Consider the following 17,156-nt stretch of genomic DNA (forward strand, 5'->3'; position numbering starts at 1 on the left):
AAAAGAAAAGAGTGGTATAGAAAAAAGGGGAATACCCTTTTGTGTGTGTCATGTGGTAAATCATGCCATTTTGAATGGTAGGATTTATGTGTGGAAGGTTTTGTGACGCAACCAGAACATCAGTTAGTCTACGATTTGGGACTGACTGGTGAGAAGGTAAAGTGATTACTGGTGTGATAGAATGAGAAGTATGGGAAGCATACTGGTCTCGGCCAGGACGTGGGTCTGAGGAACAGTGAATCCCGTCCCGGTTCAACATTAGAAGAGTGCTGGCTATGAGAGGCAGCAGAAGAGACACATTTAAGAGGCCCTTGATGGAAGAAAGGCGTCTATGGGAACGCATTGGAAACATGTGTAGGGAGTAGAATCCGTGCACTGTATGGTTCGATTCAGACGCAGAGGGCAAGTTCGGTTACCTCAGCGGTAGAAAATTTTTCCCGCTACACATGTAGTCCGAGACCATTCGAGAGGATAGAAACCTACATGGAGAAGGTCTGCTAGTGCGTTCAGTAAATCTCTTAGAAAAGTGGCCCGAGGATGCATGAAGTGAGCAAGGGCCAAGGGTAGAGCTGCGCAGCTTCCCAGCAGGGCAGCTAAGGTAATGCGTGCTTGTGTGTTGGAAAGCACATTGTCCTTATGCTGTCTATCTATATGCACAAAGATTTGTTGCAGAGGCAGTATTGGAAGGCATAAGGGTAGAACTCATGGCTACAAGCTCCAGGAAGTTTAAGAGAAACTGGGCCTGGAGTGGATAGACGCATATTGGGTTGAGAAGCTTTTAGGCGAAACTTTGCCACCCTGAGTAAATGCGAGCATGAGCAGAATCAGACTAGGTTGTGGTTCTAGATCTGGAATATGGATGAGGGACGAAAGCGGTTGCACAGCTTAGACCCACTAATAATAGAATTTCACTGAATATAACCCATAGCAGTTTTCTATGAGGAAAGTGCATAGTGAAAAAACCTCCTAGCCCGACAATGAGGATTGAGGGCCTGAGGTAATGGAAAATGCACGCAGGGACATGTGAGAATTTATTAGAATGTCTGCGCGTATGCTGGATAGGAAGGTCTTTATGACTGTGGTGTCCAGAAGTGTTGTATAAGGGATTTATGGCAGTGACAATAATCCCAGCTAGGAAATGTATAGTGAGTCAGGAAGAAGTGAGAGCTCCTTGCATGGACTGACTACGGTTGTGCAGATGTCCATGCCAGGAAGAGAGTGAATGATGTTTTTATTTATTTATTTATTTAGAAACTTTTATATACCGGTATTAGTGGGGACATCATACCGGTTCACATAATAACTTAAAGCTTGGAAAATACATTTCAACAAGGAGAATGTAACTGGGCGGGGGGTAAAACAATAGGCAGTAGGAAGGATAGAGAAAACAAGAAAGTCATAACCAGAGAAAAAACAATTTACAATTTACAATGATAGTCTCCTTAATATAAGGAGAGGGCGGTCACCTGAAAGGGGGGGGGGGGGGACTACGAAGGGGAATGGAAAGAGTTATTCTGTGTAGGCATGGTTGAACAGAAGTGCTTTTAGTTTCTTTTTGAGTTTAATTGCACTCCGCAGAGAAACAGCATTCACTAATAGTGATTGAATGTAATATTCCTGTTGCCAAAGCTGATGCCAGCGGTAGAGCTTGGGTTTGTAATATTGTTGATTCACCATAAAGCACATGGAAAGATTAGAGTAATGTACTAGTTACCATTGTACCTGTGACTTCTGAAGAAAATTGGTATTTCTGAGGTCCAGGATGTACGGAGAATGACTACTTTTTGTGGAAAGAAAGAACAGTGCAATTAAAACTCCCCAACCCCTCCCTTCCCCCCTCTGCGTTTCATAGCGGCTGGGGGAGTGTACCGGGAACTTTGGTACAAGGTGGGGTGGCCGCTCTGATATCCAGCCAGATGGGAGACCAAGGGGTGTCCCAGTGGAGGGCTGAAGTAATCTGGATATCATATAAGCTCCCATGGGAATGTGAGCGGTAAAGTCGTACCCGCATTTCTGTGTGCTGTACAAGGCGACACTGAGACCTGACGTCAGGCTTCAAGGTGGACTTGTACTTGAGGCAATATTTGCTGAAGCTCGTGTTTAGCAGATCAGCGAACGCACCTGAACCTTGGTTTTGAGCAGGAACCAGAGGACAGAGCATTAATCAGTACAGAGCCTCATTGCTGAAAAGGGAGGAAGCCCTGATGCAATCCCAAAAAAATGATAGAGGGGTTCTCCTGGTATTGTGGCTGACATAGTGTCACATATCGCTATGCTAGCTAATACACTTCTTGAAAGGCACATGACCCAGAACTTTCGAACCATGTGGCCCGAATTGGAGAACACATTTCAATGGGAATGCCGCAGAAGCGGGTACTTACCATCCGACGTGGATCGCCGCAGGATGAGCCGCTGAAGGTTGCTGTCTCCGATCTCCAGCGTCCTCGAGGGGTAGTCCGTGGACGTAAACGTCCTCTCAACTCTGATACCCGGTATTGTGGCACAGGTACAGAGGAGACGGGCTGGGCGTGAGTGGCATTTCGACTGCTATTGAAAACAGAGGGCCCACAATCCCACACCTAAGACGGTGGGGTACGCCGGGAACAGGGGAGCCGATTAACGAGCTCGTGATCCCACCCTCGTCGCAGCGGCTCGATGTGTCGTGATGCCAATGCAGAATCCGTCGGACCTCGATGGGGTGTTTCTGGATCACCAAGGATTGCCAAAACTGTACGGAACAGTGCTGATGGCAGTAGTAATGTGGCTCTGCCCGAGCATTGTCCAGCCTCGAGAAGGAAAGCACCGATGTGCTGGATGGCGTCAGTGGCGGACGATCCCTGTGTCGGTGACGATGGGCGCAACAGTGCTCGGCCCGGTCTTTCCCCAGTGCTGAGATGGAAGCCCTTGCTGTCCTGGATGGCGATCGATGACGGACTGTCAGCACGCCTGCTCTGCTAATACGGGGCTTTAAAAAGAACCCAAAGCGTGGAGCATTGTGTGCAGGCGAGGGTATTACGTGGCGGTGCTATGTCGGTATTGACTGTATCAATGGCAGCCGAAGCGGCCTCGAGGGTATCGTCAAAACTGGATATGAAAAAACGTCGATGACTCAGCCAGAGTAATGATGCTAGTGGCGGAGCACTGATAGTATCAGCGTAGGTATCTATGGGAACGATGTGGCATCGAATAGTCGAGAAAAACATTGTCGTTATCGAAAAGAGATACCGGGATCGACGGAGTCGATGACCGCATCGATAGGAACGTTGAAGACACCGATGGGAACGACATGGGTGTCGAGGGCATCGATGTATGGAGGCAGGCGCCGACATCCTCGGTGGCAAAGCCACGGGCATCGACAGTATGGCCACGGACTTTGACGGTATCGATTGGATCGACGCGGGTAGCAAATGTGTGCATGGAATCGGCGCCACGAATAGGGGTGTCGATGGCACCTACCCGGGCACTGTTGGAATCGATGTTGGCAAGGATCCCATGGATGGAAGTGACATTGAAACTGATGGAATGGGTCCTGGCATCGATGCCCACCGATGGAATCGATCTGGCATCGATGCCCATCGATGGAAAGGCTCTGGACCTCAATAGAAAGGCTGTGGACATCGATGGCATCCATAATTTAAGGGATGGCATTAAGAAAAGTGACCCTGGCATCGATGGAAGTGTCCCGGGCAACGGTGGCATCGACCCGAGTATGTGCGTCGAGGGCATTCACACGGGTAAGGCGGCACCAAAGGAGCCCAAGGAAAAAACAGCACGGAGTAAAAAACCTGGCAGCACTGATGAAAACAATGCAGGGAGAATGGCATCAGGGTACCGCGGGGGAAGGGGTACTGATGGCACCTAAAAATCCAGAGCGGTCTGAGGAGGGGTACCTTCGGTAGCGATGGGGCATCGACTGCTCAAGGGTACCGGGGAATGAAGGACCCAAAACTACGGAGGCCCTGGCGGCAACAGAAACCGTTGAAGTCCCTGTCCCACTAGCGCTAATAACCAAGCAGAGTGTCACAGAGGGACACTCGCAAGCTATGTGTAGCTAACTGAAAAATAGGGAGAGGGAAGGCCTCAGTTGGTTAGCAGGCCAGAGGGTGACAGGAACCGACCGAAAAAATAAATCAAAGTACTCACCGAGCGTCGTAAAAATGTACGCAGAGGGAGACCCGTGCAGGGAAAAGTGTCTTTTGAAGTAAAAAGTTAAGTGTTTCCATGAGGAAAAAAGTTAAAAATTCCTCACAGAGCTCCAACCGCTATGCTTACTGCAGAGAGGAAAAAAGAAGACTGAGGGAGACACCTGTGGCTCGCAGGGATAATTGCAGGCTGAGCATGCTCAGTGCACTCAGTGTGCCAGTGTCAGTCAAAGCTTTGTAGAAACTTTGACAGAAAAGTTTTCCGTACAGGGCTCCATCCTGTGATGTCACCCATTTGTGAGGACTACCATCCTGCTTGTCCTGTGAGAACTAGCCAAATCACAGAACAGAAAGCACACTAATAAGCCAAATAAATAGTGATGAAGATGATGGATCACACACTCCCCTGTTTTACTCAGCCTGGGAATAAGACAGAGACTAGAAGAACTCAAAGGAGGAAGCTCAGGAGGGGAAAGATGAGGAGATGCTGTGTTTACCAAACAAAGCAGGGCTTGGCTATCCATGACTTACATGCTTCCCATTGACTACCACACTCCAGGATTCATGCAGAAGCTACAATGAAGAGGCATGCATGATCAAACGTTCTCAGAAAGGAATTCCTACCTATTTAAGAGCCTTTGCTGATCTCTCTTGTTGCTGTAGTGTGCTGACAGCTGAGTCCAGGTGCTGGTCTGGATCCATGGTGACTTTTCTATGGCACACTTGATCAGGTCTGAAGGCACACTGTTTGGAAAATACTGGTCTAAATGCCTAACTATAGAGCCTTTAAAAATGTTTCTTTCTGCTGCAAAATTTAGCCGTTCAAATTCTGGGCAGTTGCAAGGGTAGGGTTAGGTTGAGGGAAGAAAGATAGTCAACCAATCCTAAACATAGGGATAGATAGCTTACATTTAGCCAGTTATGCCTGTGTCCCCCTTTCCTAACCAAAATTCTGATCTAAAAAAGGAGCTCTCGATGGCCCCAGGGCTTTCAGCTCCCAAAGCCCCAATGTGAAAATTCAAACCCTCCTCACCAGTGCCCCTTTTTCCAAGTGAATATCAAAACTTCTCTCATCTCCCCAGAAGCAAAAATCAAACACTCCCCCCCCCCCCCACCCTTTGGAAGTCCCAGTGTGAAAATTGCTCTTCCATGGTCCTCTCCCTTAGCCCAATGCAAAAATCAAACTTTCCTCATTCTCTACAAGCCAATAGTAAAATCTTCCTATAGACCTCCCCCATCACATCCCACTGTAGAATTCATTTAAATTGTAAAAAAAAGTGTCTGAAATTAATCATAAATCAGTGCTGAGCTTCAAAATTACTATAAATGTTTAAATCCAAACAAATTTTAACTTTTTGTAAACCAGAAAACTCTTGCTATTAGTCATCTCAAAAGATTCTTTAATAATTGATAAGAGTTTTCTGGTTTACAAAAAGTTAAAATTTGTTTGGATATAATCATTTATAGCTATTTTGAATCTCAGCACTGATTTACTCCTAAAAACTATAAACGCAGTTCCAATTGTTTGGGCATCATTCACCTGATTAAAAAGTGCTTCCAAGCTCACTTTAATATGTTGCCCTTATATATTACACTGTACAAGCTTCAGAAAACTGTTTAGCACAATGCATGCATTAAGATGGGCACTAGCTGAAAATATGAGAGACTGAAATAATACCCAACATACCCTGGCTTAAGAGTAAAGTGCATTTATGAATGTAAAACCCAGTTTTAAGCATGTAAATGTTTTTGAAAATCAGGCTCCTAAGTAAATTACAAGCATTATTCTCTTTCTCGCCTTATACTCAAGAGTAGCTTTGAAAACTCATCCTAATTTTCTGCCAAAAGTGGGCTTGCAATTTCATCAGAATCAATCCATCATATTTGCCAATGTTTTTTGCAAGGCCACGCAACAATAAGGGCAGGCAAGCTTTTCAAACCTTGGACTACAGAACAGCTTTATTTTATTTAGTAAGAACAAAGCCTCTTAGAAAATGTTCACAACTTTTCATCTTCATCAATTCAATCAAACAGGGGTATTCAGTTACAAAAAGACCTCTGTCCACTTACATTTCCGATTGCATCTTATTGCTATGCTCAATCAGGACAACTTCAAAATAAAATAAAAATCCATCAAGTCAGAGTTACAGCAACTTCCTCTAGAACAGGGGTCCCCAACCACCGGTCCGCAGACCAGGACCGGGCCATTGGAGGTTTTTGGCCAGTCTGCGGCGCTGCTGCAGACCAGCACTAAACACTGACAATGTGCTCTGCTCTACGGCAGCTCAGAGCACACTTTGTGGGGTGGATGCTGCCCGCTGCCCCACCCCGTCACGCCCTGCATAATGTTCTCTGCCTGGAGTCGTGACATTTAAAATGTAGACTGGACATAAGGAACACACTTCGGGTGTCACTGTCTCCCATCACCCCTAGATGGGACAGTCTTGTTGCAGGAAAACAAGCCCAGTGCTCCCACTCATTCTGAACCTATGGTGAGTTGAGTCACATTCACATTATAAATGTCATAATTAAATGATAAGTATGCACTAAAATTCAACCCCCTCCATAACCCCGCCCACATATGACCAAAGCCCCGCCCCTGCCCCACCCCCACCCCACCGGGCCATGGAAAAATGGTCTTGCTTGAAGCCGGTCCCTGGTGCAAAAAAGGTTGGGGACCACTGCTCTAGAAGAAATCTGTAATGCTGCTACACCTTTGCAAATCATTACTGTTTAGAGCAGTGGTCCCCAAACCTGTCCTGGAGGGCCACCAGCCAGTCGGGTTTTGGGATATCCACAATGAATATGCATGAGAGAAAATTTGCATGTTATGGAGGCAGTGCATGCAAATTTTCTCTCATGCATATTCATTGAGGATATCCCAAAAACCCGACTGGCTGGTGGCCCTCCAGGACAAGTTTGGGGACCACTGGTTTAGAAAATGCTTCATGTCAAGACAGCAGTTTTGGACAAGTAGTGCTTAAAAGCCTATTTAATTAATCCTTTCGCCTCTCTCTCTGACCACTAATAGTACAGCTTGCATATCCCTTCCTAGAACAAGAAGATAAATAATTAGATGTAACCCTCAGCTGTGGAGTCCCCACTTCTGTGGCTGATTATTGCCCTGCTTGTCTATGGACAAAGCAAAGTTGCTTACCTGTAACAGGTGTACTCTGTAGACAGTCGGACAAATCAATCACACAATCCCATCTACTTCCCCACTGAGTTGAAGCTTAGTATAAAATTGAAGAAACTATGTGGTGGCAACTACACAGGCATCCCGACATACGCCAATAAAACTTTCTTAGTCTTTCTGAGCTACGAAAGAGATATCTATTTGGCACCATCAGATGACATCACCCATTTGTGTATGTAAACACTACTTGTTGAAGGTAAGCAACTTTAGTTTTCATGCTGCAGATATGCTCTACATTTTTATCATAAGACAACAATTTGCTCTTGTTAATTTCCTACTACTGGACTGTGCTCCAACACTGGCATGCAATAGTACCTGGTGCTACTTTACTTGGTTGGCCTATTCATCAATGCTTTTATGCTTTCTAGTGCTTTTGTGGCTATATGGGTTCACACTACACTATATATTGTCCTATGAACATGTTTTTGACTATCATAGTAATTCAGAATGAGAGCACTTAGAAAGATATAATGTGTAGAAATAAAGATCAATAGAAAGGTCAATAGAAATAAAGATCAAAAGAATTATGTAAAGTGATACTTTTTTATTGCATTAACTTAATATATTTCTTGATTAGTTTTCAGGAGCAACACTTCATTGGCTCAGGTTCAAACAAAATGCTTCTGGGCTTCAGCAAGGGAGTGTTTTCTCCTGAAAGCTAGTCTAGAAATGTATTAAGTTAGACTAAAAAAAAAAATATCACATTACATAATTCTTTTATTTATTGACCTATTTTTATACATTCAGGTAGACTAGCAAGGCAACCATACTACTTTATCCAAAGTTATAATAAAATTTACTAATGTTAAAATTTGTCGCTGCCCTAGCACATAAAACCACAGGTATGGAAGAAAAGATACTAGTGTATAATGAATAATAGAATGAAATGTGCATGAGCTTTTGAGATTGTATATTATCTTTTTCCAGATATCATCTGGCTTACTCCAAGGCCAATATATTTACTACAACTCTGCATGGTCACAGGTTTATCACTTACCTGAACCAACTGGTGATGAGCCAACGCTAAGACTCTGTAAACTTCCATTCCTGAGCAAAGTAGGTGATTTCTGAAGACTGGTGCTGGTTACGCTTCCTGCAGCAGATGCCACAGACGACGTTGGGGAAGCAGATGAAACAGACAGGTGAGAAACATTGTCTTGGCTTTTGTTTCCTTTGGAACCAGTCCCATGCTTATTCTGTTTACTTCCTTTACGTTTTTTCTCTTTGATTGTATCTTCTTCCATACTAGAAGCCTGCACTCGCTTGTATCCTGTTGAAGTAAGGCTTGAATTACTGAAATCTCCACTTGAGTTTTCAAAGTTTTTAGTTTGGAAAGAGACAGCTGAAGGTGAAGGGAGACCAATTAAGGAAGTAAAACTATTCACTCCTCCTTCCTGACTTCCAGGTTCAACTTTAGGTACATCTTTGGTTAATGACAGCTGCTGAGAATGAACATAACTGTCATTACGAAGATCTGATTCTGTAAAAGTTAAGTAGTCCTGGGGAGATTGGACTGAACTTCCAGAAGATGATTTAACACTGCTTGGAGTTCCAGCAAAACTACCTATATGAAAGAGAAAACAACATAATGAGAAAGATTTTGATACAAACATTTCTAACAAAAAATTAAAATAGCAAAAACTGAAAAGCAACTTAAAAGGGAAGGTACCCTATAAATTGAATTCCTATTATACTTACATATTGGCAAGCATCCAATGGGATATGGGGCTTATGGAAGTTGGAATTAAATGACATACAGGTTGGATTTTCAGAACAGACCTTTGAAAGCTCTGATAGCTATTAAAGAGCCTTTCAATAAGCCTGAAATGTATATAAAAAGCTATAAAGGCTGAAAGGATGCAAACATATGCACATTAAATTTGAGGATGCTTGTTTATAAAAAGAGTTTGAAAGACTTTCAAATGCTATAGATTAATATTTGGAGGGACCTTATAGAGGCATGATTTTAACTGGTAAAGTTAGCAAGTATGAGCCAAAATCATACAGCAGCCAGATACAACCTGAAAGTTTACTTTTTCTTCTGTAACATGTCAGAGAAACAGCAAGAGGTAAATGTAATCAATATTATCTGATTATTTCACAGCAGTACATACAGTATTTTGCTGTGCCTCCCCCTCTAATTAAAAAACTGTAAACAGACAGAAAACCTAATGAAAACAAATACAGACTAAGGGACTTAAGTACTAAAGGTTTTCTCCTATTTTGTTTCTGTGGGAAAAATGCTTAATACATATGGCCCTAGATATTGCAACATTTCATCAGATCTCTAGAAGCTTGGAAAATCTTTATAGCATTCACATTTTAAAGCAGTAGCACTATCAACAATTGTATAATAATGTGAATAAAATCACTTTTATTTCCTTTAGCTTCTGATTTTGTTTAAAAGCAAAAGAGAAAACTGAAAGCTCCTTCTCTCATCACAAATCAGAGTATATCAAAGCACAGCTGTAGTATCAATATTTTTTTAAGCAAGGATAAATATTATCAGCAACCTCAGAAAATTAGTCTTTTAAAATAAGGGGTATGACCATAATAAAAAGTATATACACAAGGAATAAGGAAGAACTAGTAATCTCTAACTTTTCATTCAAATCAGTTATGATATCTGAAGATTGGAGATCAGCTAACATAGCACTCATTTTTAAAGAGTTCAAGGGGTTAAACCAGGAAAACTACAGACCAGCGAGCCTGTCATCAGTGCTGACCAAAATGATAGAAGCTATTCTAAAGAACAAAATTACTGGCCATCTGGATAGACACATATTAATGAGGCAGAGCCAACATGGATTTAGCAAAGGAAAATCTTGCCTTCAAGTGTGTTAGATTTTTTTAAGGGGTTAACAAACAGGGGTGAGTCAATTGATACAGTGCAGGGGTAACCAACTCTGGTTCTCGAAGGATGCAAACAGGTCTGGTTTTTCAGGATACCCACAATAAATATGCATGAGATAGATTTGCATGTACTGCCCCTACTGTATGCAAATCTATCTCATGCATATTCATTATATATAACTTAAAAATCTGTTCAGACTGTGGCTCTTGAGGACAGGAGTTGGCTACCCCTAATAGAGTGTATCTGAATTTTCAGAAGGCACATGAGAAAGCCCATCATGAGAGACTCATCAGGAAATTTAAAAATCTGGGAATAGGAGGCAACACCCAATTGTGGATTGGTAATTGGCTAATGTTCTTTTTTATTAGGTGTTTCTCAAATTATTTTGAGGTTGCACTGAGTTAGTTTGTTGAAGATAAAATCAAGAAATAGTCGGGTTTTGTTTAGAATTCATTTTATGTTTGTATTGTATTATCTGATTTTATTTTATGTATGTTTTACTCTGTACATCACAATGATATGGCTTTAAGTAATTCATAAGTCTGAAATAAAGTAATGGATAGAAAAGAGAGAGGAGAACTTAATAGTCATTTTTTCTCAATGAAGACAAATAAATAGGGGAGTGCTCCAAAGACCTGTATTGGGATTGGTGCTTTTTAATATAATTATAAATGATTTGGGAAAGAGAATGAAGGTGTGATCAATTTTATAAATGATACAAAATTATTCAAAGTTATTAAATCATTAGCCAACTGTTAAGAAATTGCAAGAAGACTTTACAAGATTGGGGGATAGGTCATCTGAATGGCAGATGACAAGTGTTGCATATAAGGGAAGAATAATCCAAACTATATACACAATGAAGGGTTCCATATATGGAGAATCCCCAGGTCTCCACCAGATGGCTTTAGTCTAAATCCTGTGATTAGAGAGTTAGGAGAAGTGCACATCATTCTGAATAGCAGCTCCTCTGAAGTTTGCTGGAGTGGGGACTTCCTATTTGGATAAGATGGGAGGGAGAGCACAGGAAGAGGGATGGCATTTTTGGTTACCGTATTTTTCGCTCCATAAGACGAACTTTTTCCCCCCAAAAGTGGGGGGGAAAATGTCTGTGCGTCTTATGGAGCGAATATAAAAAAAAATTAAAAATCTAACAAAACCCCCGCCCCCCCCCAGACCTTCCAAATTAATTTTCTACAACCCCCCACCCTCATGAATCCCCCAAGACCTGCCATAAGTCCCTGGTGGTCCAGCGGGGGTCCGGGAGCGATCTCCTGGACTTGGGCCGTCGGCTGCCAGCAATCAAAATGGCGCAGACGGCCCTTTGCCCTTACTATGTCACAGGGGCTACCGCTGCCATTGGTCAACCCCAGTGACATAGTAAGGGCAAAGGGCCGTCGGCGCCATTTTAATTGCTGGCAGCCGAAGGCTCAAGTCCAGGAGATCGCTCCCGGACCCACCAGGGACTTTTGGCAGGTCTTGGGGGGGTCAGGAGGGTGGGGGGCTGGAGTAAATTAATTTGGAAGATCTTGGGGAGGGGTCAGGAGGGTGGGGGGTTGGATTTAATTAATTTGGCAGGTCTTGGGGGGGGGGGGTCAGGAGGGTGGGGGGATGGTTTTAATTAATTTGGCAGGTCTTGGGGGGGTTGTTAATTAATTTAAAGTGTTGGGATGTTTTGTAGAAAGACAAAAGTTTTCTGATCTGGGGAATGGACAGAAATGGCCCTCCCCAGACCCGAAAACAAAATGGGGAGAAAAAAAAATGTTATGCACTTCCCTAAGTTGCTCCATAAGACGCACAGACGCCCAGGGACAGAGCCAGTTTATCACAAATTTTTTTTTTTTAATTTTCCCCCTCTGAATCCTAGGTGCATCTTATGGTCAGGTGCGTCTTATGGAGCGAAAAATATGGTAACTTTCAAAGTCGAAGGAGCTTTTTTATTTATTTATTTATTTGTCTTTCTTGTTTTAGGCTTCACAGCATAACACTCTTGGAGAAAGAGCGATGTTCCTTGCCCAGTCAACTCCCTGCCTGGAAGGGTTTGCCTTAGCTTTTTGAGTAATGTGAACTGTTTTATTTCATTTCATTTCTGGAATTTTCTCTCTCTTTTTGTGAATCCCTAGTCCTGGCTGGAAGAGGGAACCAGCTCAGGAAGACAGGAATACAGAAAAACTTCAGGTACCCCTATCACAACCACTGGAGGGCCTGTGGTACTCACAAGAGATTTTTCAGAAGACTTTGGTTTTGTATTTTTCCTTGGATTGGGGAGGAAATCTGAGGCCATGCTTCCTTGCACAGAGGTTGGGGAAAGAGAAGAGATCCATCTAAGCCAGTAGTTGCCAACTCTAGGCAGTGCATGCAAATTTTCTCTCATGCATATTCATTGTGGATTTCCTGAAAACCCAACTGGCTAGGGGGTCTCCAGGACAGGGTTGGGAACCACTGATCTAAGCAGTCTGGAGAGGAGATAATGAGAAAGAAGAGTTGTGACATCTGGAGACCCTCACTGGAGTCATCATCCCTGGACCCAGGATAAGGATGGTGTTTTTTGTTGTTTATTTTTTAAATCTGGAGTTTGCCTGAGACCTCAGGTACTGTTGGGGAGGGGAACTTAGGACACTTTTCTTTCCAAACCCTGGATGGTAAGCAGATTCAGGACCCAATGCTGAGGGATTAACCAGTCTGGAAATAGATGTAACTGGGAACAGCTTTGCTGATGCAAACTGATTATTTTGAACAAATCACAGTAAGGTTTAATTTGAAATACCCAAATAAAGTGCCCTGCATATTCCATTGAGCACACCCATCAGTGACTGGGAAGGGGTTCTACCTAAACACCTTGGGCCTTGAAGGCTAGCCTCCCCCCACCCTCCCCCCCCCCCCCCCCAATTGGTGATGTACAATTGGGACTTAGCCCCGGAATGAGGGTGGCCCATGCCTATTTCAATCAAAAGCATGGAATTGGGGCTACACATTAGGCATCACCATCCAGGAAAAGGATCTTTAAATTATTGTGAATATTTTTAAATCCTTGCCCAGTATGTGGCAGCATTCAAAAAGCAAAGAGAATGTTGGGTATTATTTGGAAAGGAGTAGAAAATAAAACAGAGGATATCATAATGGCTCTGTGTCAATCCATAGTGCAGTTGCATTGTTGTGTGCAGCTCTGGTCTCCCCATCTCCAAAAAGGGATAACGGAACTAGAAAAGGTACAGAGAAGGATGACCAAAACGATAAAGGGGATTGAATGGCTACCCTATGAGGAAAGGCTAAACAGGTTAAGACTCTTCAGAAGAGACGGCTGAGAGGAGATATGACAGATGTCTATAAAATCTTGAGTGGGATAAAATGAGTAAGCAAGGAATGATGTTTTACCCTTTCATGTATTACTAAGACGAAGACACACTCCGTGAAGCTAAAAGGTAGCACATTTAAAACAAACTGAAGAAAGATTTTTTTCACTCAGCACACAATTATTTATATGTTATATACCAGTCCAAAACGGTTTATAGTTAAAACATACATAATATAAAAGTCCAAATTTACAAATAATGAAAACATAACCTATTAACATTCCATTCTCCTGCTCCAGATACTGTTAAGAAGGAAATGCCATACCAAACAGCCATGTTTTTAGCTCTTTTTAAAGATTTTAAAATCTGAGCATATTCCCAAGCTCTCAGGCATTGAGTTCCAGAGTTTAGGACTGGCAATGGAGATTGCTCTCTCTGACCTCTGTTAAATGTGCACTGTGTGCCAATGGTACCTCTAATAGCCCTTTGTTTGAGGATCAGAGGGTTCTTTGTGGAACACAGAAATGTAAGGTAGCGCCAAGCCAGATGGTGTCTTTTAAAGAATCTTATGAATTAAAGTAAGAACTTTGTATTGAATGCAGTAATGGATTGGCAGCTAGTGTAATGATTATAATATGGGTGTTATGTGACCAAATTTTTTTGCGCCAGTTAGAAGATCCGCTGCAGTATTTTGTAACATTTGGACAGATCTGAGTACACTAGCAGGAAGGCCTAGGAATAGGGAATTGCAATAATCAAAGTTTGAAAAAATGAGAACTTGAAATACAAACTGAAAATCATAGTATTCTAATAATGGTTTAAGTCTTTAAGAAGTATTTTGAAATATATTTGTATAATTACAGAATATATGCGATTACTTATGGAAAGTTTATTATCCAAAATGATACCTAAATCTCGGACTGCATAATTCAGTGCTATTAATTGTGTATCAAATTTAAAAGTTTGAGGTATGTCTGGGGTCACTTTTCTTCATAAGTAAATTATTTCTTTTCTTTTTTTTTTTAGTATTAATGAAAATCCAAAATTGAACATTATCTGTGTATAGGCATATGGTAACATAATATATGTTAAAAGGGGTCGCTGTTAATGCAGAACCCTGAGGTACACCAGTTGATACAAGCTGCCAGTTTGAACAATTGCTATCTATTTTCACCTGATAAGTTCAGCCATGAAGGAATGATTTAAATCATTCTAGTACTAGCCCACAGATACCTACTTCTTCCAACCACAATAAGAGAATATTGTAGTCAATAATGTCAAAGGCTGCGCTTAAATCTAACAGCACTAATATGTAACTATTCCCTGCCTCAAAGCCTCTCCATAGAACATCAGACATGTTTCTGTGGAATGATTTTTTTCTGAAACCATACTGATTTGGATAAAGAATGTGATTATCCTCTGATAGTCTGAAAATTGGTAAAGAACTACCTTTTCCAAAATTTTTGCAAGGAAGGGAAGTGATGATACTGGCCGATATGAGTTGATATCTTTGATGTCTTTGCTATTTTGGTTCAATATAGGTCTACAGATGCTCTTTTTAGAGAGGTGGGTACTACTTCTTCATGAAGTGACAGATTTATTAACATTGTTAAGATGGGAGAAACTTCAGCTGAATTAGCCTTCCAAGAGGATACTGGAATTACTCTTGAAGATAATAAGCAAACATAACCCTGTGAATTATTTGTTTTACTTCTATTGTTGATGTGAACATTTCCAAAGTAGAAATGGGTGTCAAATGAGATGTAAGCTATATATAGTTAATTTTTGGAAGGTTTGCAATTAAACTGTGGAATTTGCTGCCTGAGGATGTGGTGAAAGCAGCTAACTTAGCTGGGTTTAAAAATGAGAAACTGCTACTTACCTGATAATTTCCTTTTCTTTAGGACAGTCAGATGAATCCAGAACAGGTGGGTTTATGCTCCCCTACCAGCAGATGAAGACGGAGCAAACTGATATCATAGTATATAACCCCCTTTAGTGACTTCAGATTGCCAGTATTCTCTTCAAAAGCAACTGTGGACAGACTAGCAAAAAACTTGATTTAAAACAGATAACCATTTAAATACTCAGCCAACAGGCAACACTGAGCTCAGACAAGAATGCAATAACGCAGGTCTAAGGACTGGACCAACACTTACCAGTAATCCCTGTAACCACACAGGAGGACTATAATACAATCATTTGGCAGCCAAGGGAGGGAACTGGATTCATCTGACTTTCCTAAAGAAAAGGAAATCATCAGGTAAATAGTAATTTCTCATTTCTTAGCATCCAGTCAGATAAATCCAGAACAAGTGGTATGTACCCAATCTACTCCCTCATATGGCAGGAGACTGCCCATGTTCCATACAAAACTATACATTCACAGGCCTCGTCCTCCCAGGCTTGCACATCCAGATGATAATACCTGGAAAAGGTGTGTAAGGAGGACCATGTTGCAGCTCAGCAAATGTCAATGGGAGAAAATGATCTAACTTCTGCCCATGATAATGCCTGATCCCTAGTGGAATGAGCCTTAACCTGACTAGGTAACGGCTTCCCGGCATCCATGTATGCAGCCGTGACTACCTCCTTAATCCAGCCAGCTGTTGTAGCCCATGAGGCTGGCTCTCCCTGTCTAGTACCACCGTGAAGGACAGACAGTCTAACTGTAGGGAAATACCTACAGTACCTGAATGTAATCCACATTGAAGTGCTGAAAAAAGTGCAAAAAGCGGAATATAAATCTAAATAAATAAATCTAAATAAAAATAACTTCTGCAAGGGTTCAGTAACCTTGTGATATCTGACAAAATGCCTCCTGACATCCAAGGGTTACAGCAAACGATACTCAACATCTCGCTCTCTGTCTAAGGATGGCAGGGAGATGGACTGATTCAAGTGAAACTCAGTGACCACCTTCGGTAAAAAGGAGGGAACAATATGCAGCTGTACTGACTCTGGAGTCACCTGGAGAAATGGTTCCTGGCAAGACAGGGTCTGCAGTTCAGAAACCCTATGCACAGATCAAATTGCCACCAGAAATACCGTCTTCAAGATCAACAATTGCAAGGAGAGAGTATGCAGCGGTCTAAACGCAGGGCCTGTCAAGAAATCCAATACCAAATTAAGACTCCACAAGGGAACCAGAAACCACAAGGGAGGCCGAAGATGTTTTATGCCTCTCAGCAATTGGGCCACATCAGTATGAGCCGACAAGGATCCATCATTTACCAAACCCCTAAAATAGGAGAGTGCAGCTACTGTACCTTCAAGGAATTGAGAGCCAAGCCTTTATGCAAACCATCCTGCAAAAAGTCCAAGATGAGCAGAAGCTTGACCAAGGAAGGAAGAGTACCTCAATCCTCACACCAGGCCTCAAACACTCTCCAAACCTGCACATGGGCCATGGAAGTGGAGAACTTTCTTGCTCTTTTCAAGGGTCAAACCGTAAGACAAAATCGATTTGGATCTTTGTGAAGAATACATCACTATCGCAACAGGTCACCGTGAGCTGGCAGTTGAAGAGACGAATCCACCAGCAGCTTCTGCAGATCTGCATACCAAGGTCTCCTGGGCCAATCCTGAGCGACTAAGAGCACCATCCTTTTGTGGCGCTCAATCCTTCGAATGAATCTGCCCAACATGGGCCATGGAGGAAAGGCATTCAG

At 42.3% G+C, this 17,156-nt stretch overlaps 1 protein-coding gene across 3 annotated transcripts in view; it reads right to left on the reverse strand.

Moving 5' to 3' along the window:
• MLLT10 (MLLT10 histone lysine methyltransferase DOT1L cofactor) overlaps positions 1 to 17,156 on the reverse strand; it is a 785,717-nt gene that overhangs the window by 380,036 nt on the left and 388,525 nt on the right. For all 3 annotated transcript variants that reach the window (XM_029588723.1, XM_029588721.1, XM_029588724.1), the window contains one exon: positions 8,336 to 8,902. In XM_029588723.1, the coding sequence (XP_029444583.1) occupies positions 8,336 to 8,902 (567 nt within the window). The remainder of the gene's footprint in view (positions 1 to 8,335; positions 8,903 to 17,156) is intronic.

The sequence above is a fragment of the Rhinatrema bivittatum genome, chromosome 2 (assembly GCF_901001135.1).
Source record: "Rhinatrema bivittatum chromosome 2, aRhiBiv1.1, whole genome shotgun sequence".
Lineage (NCBI taxonomy): Eukaryota > Metazoa > Chordata > Amphibia > Gymnophiona > Rhinatrematidae > Rhinatrema > Rhinatrema bivittatum.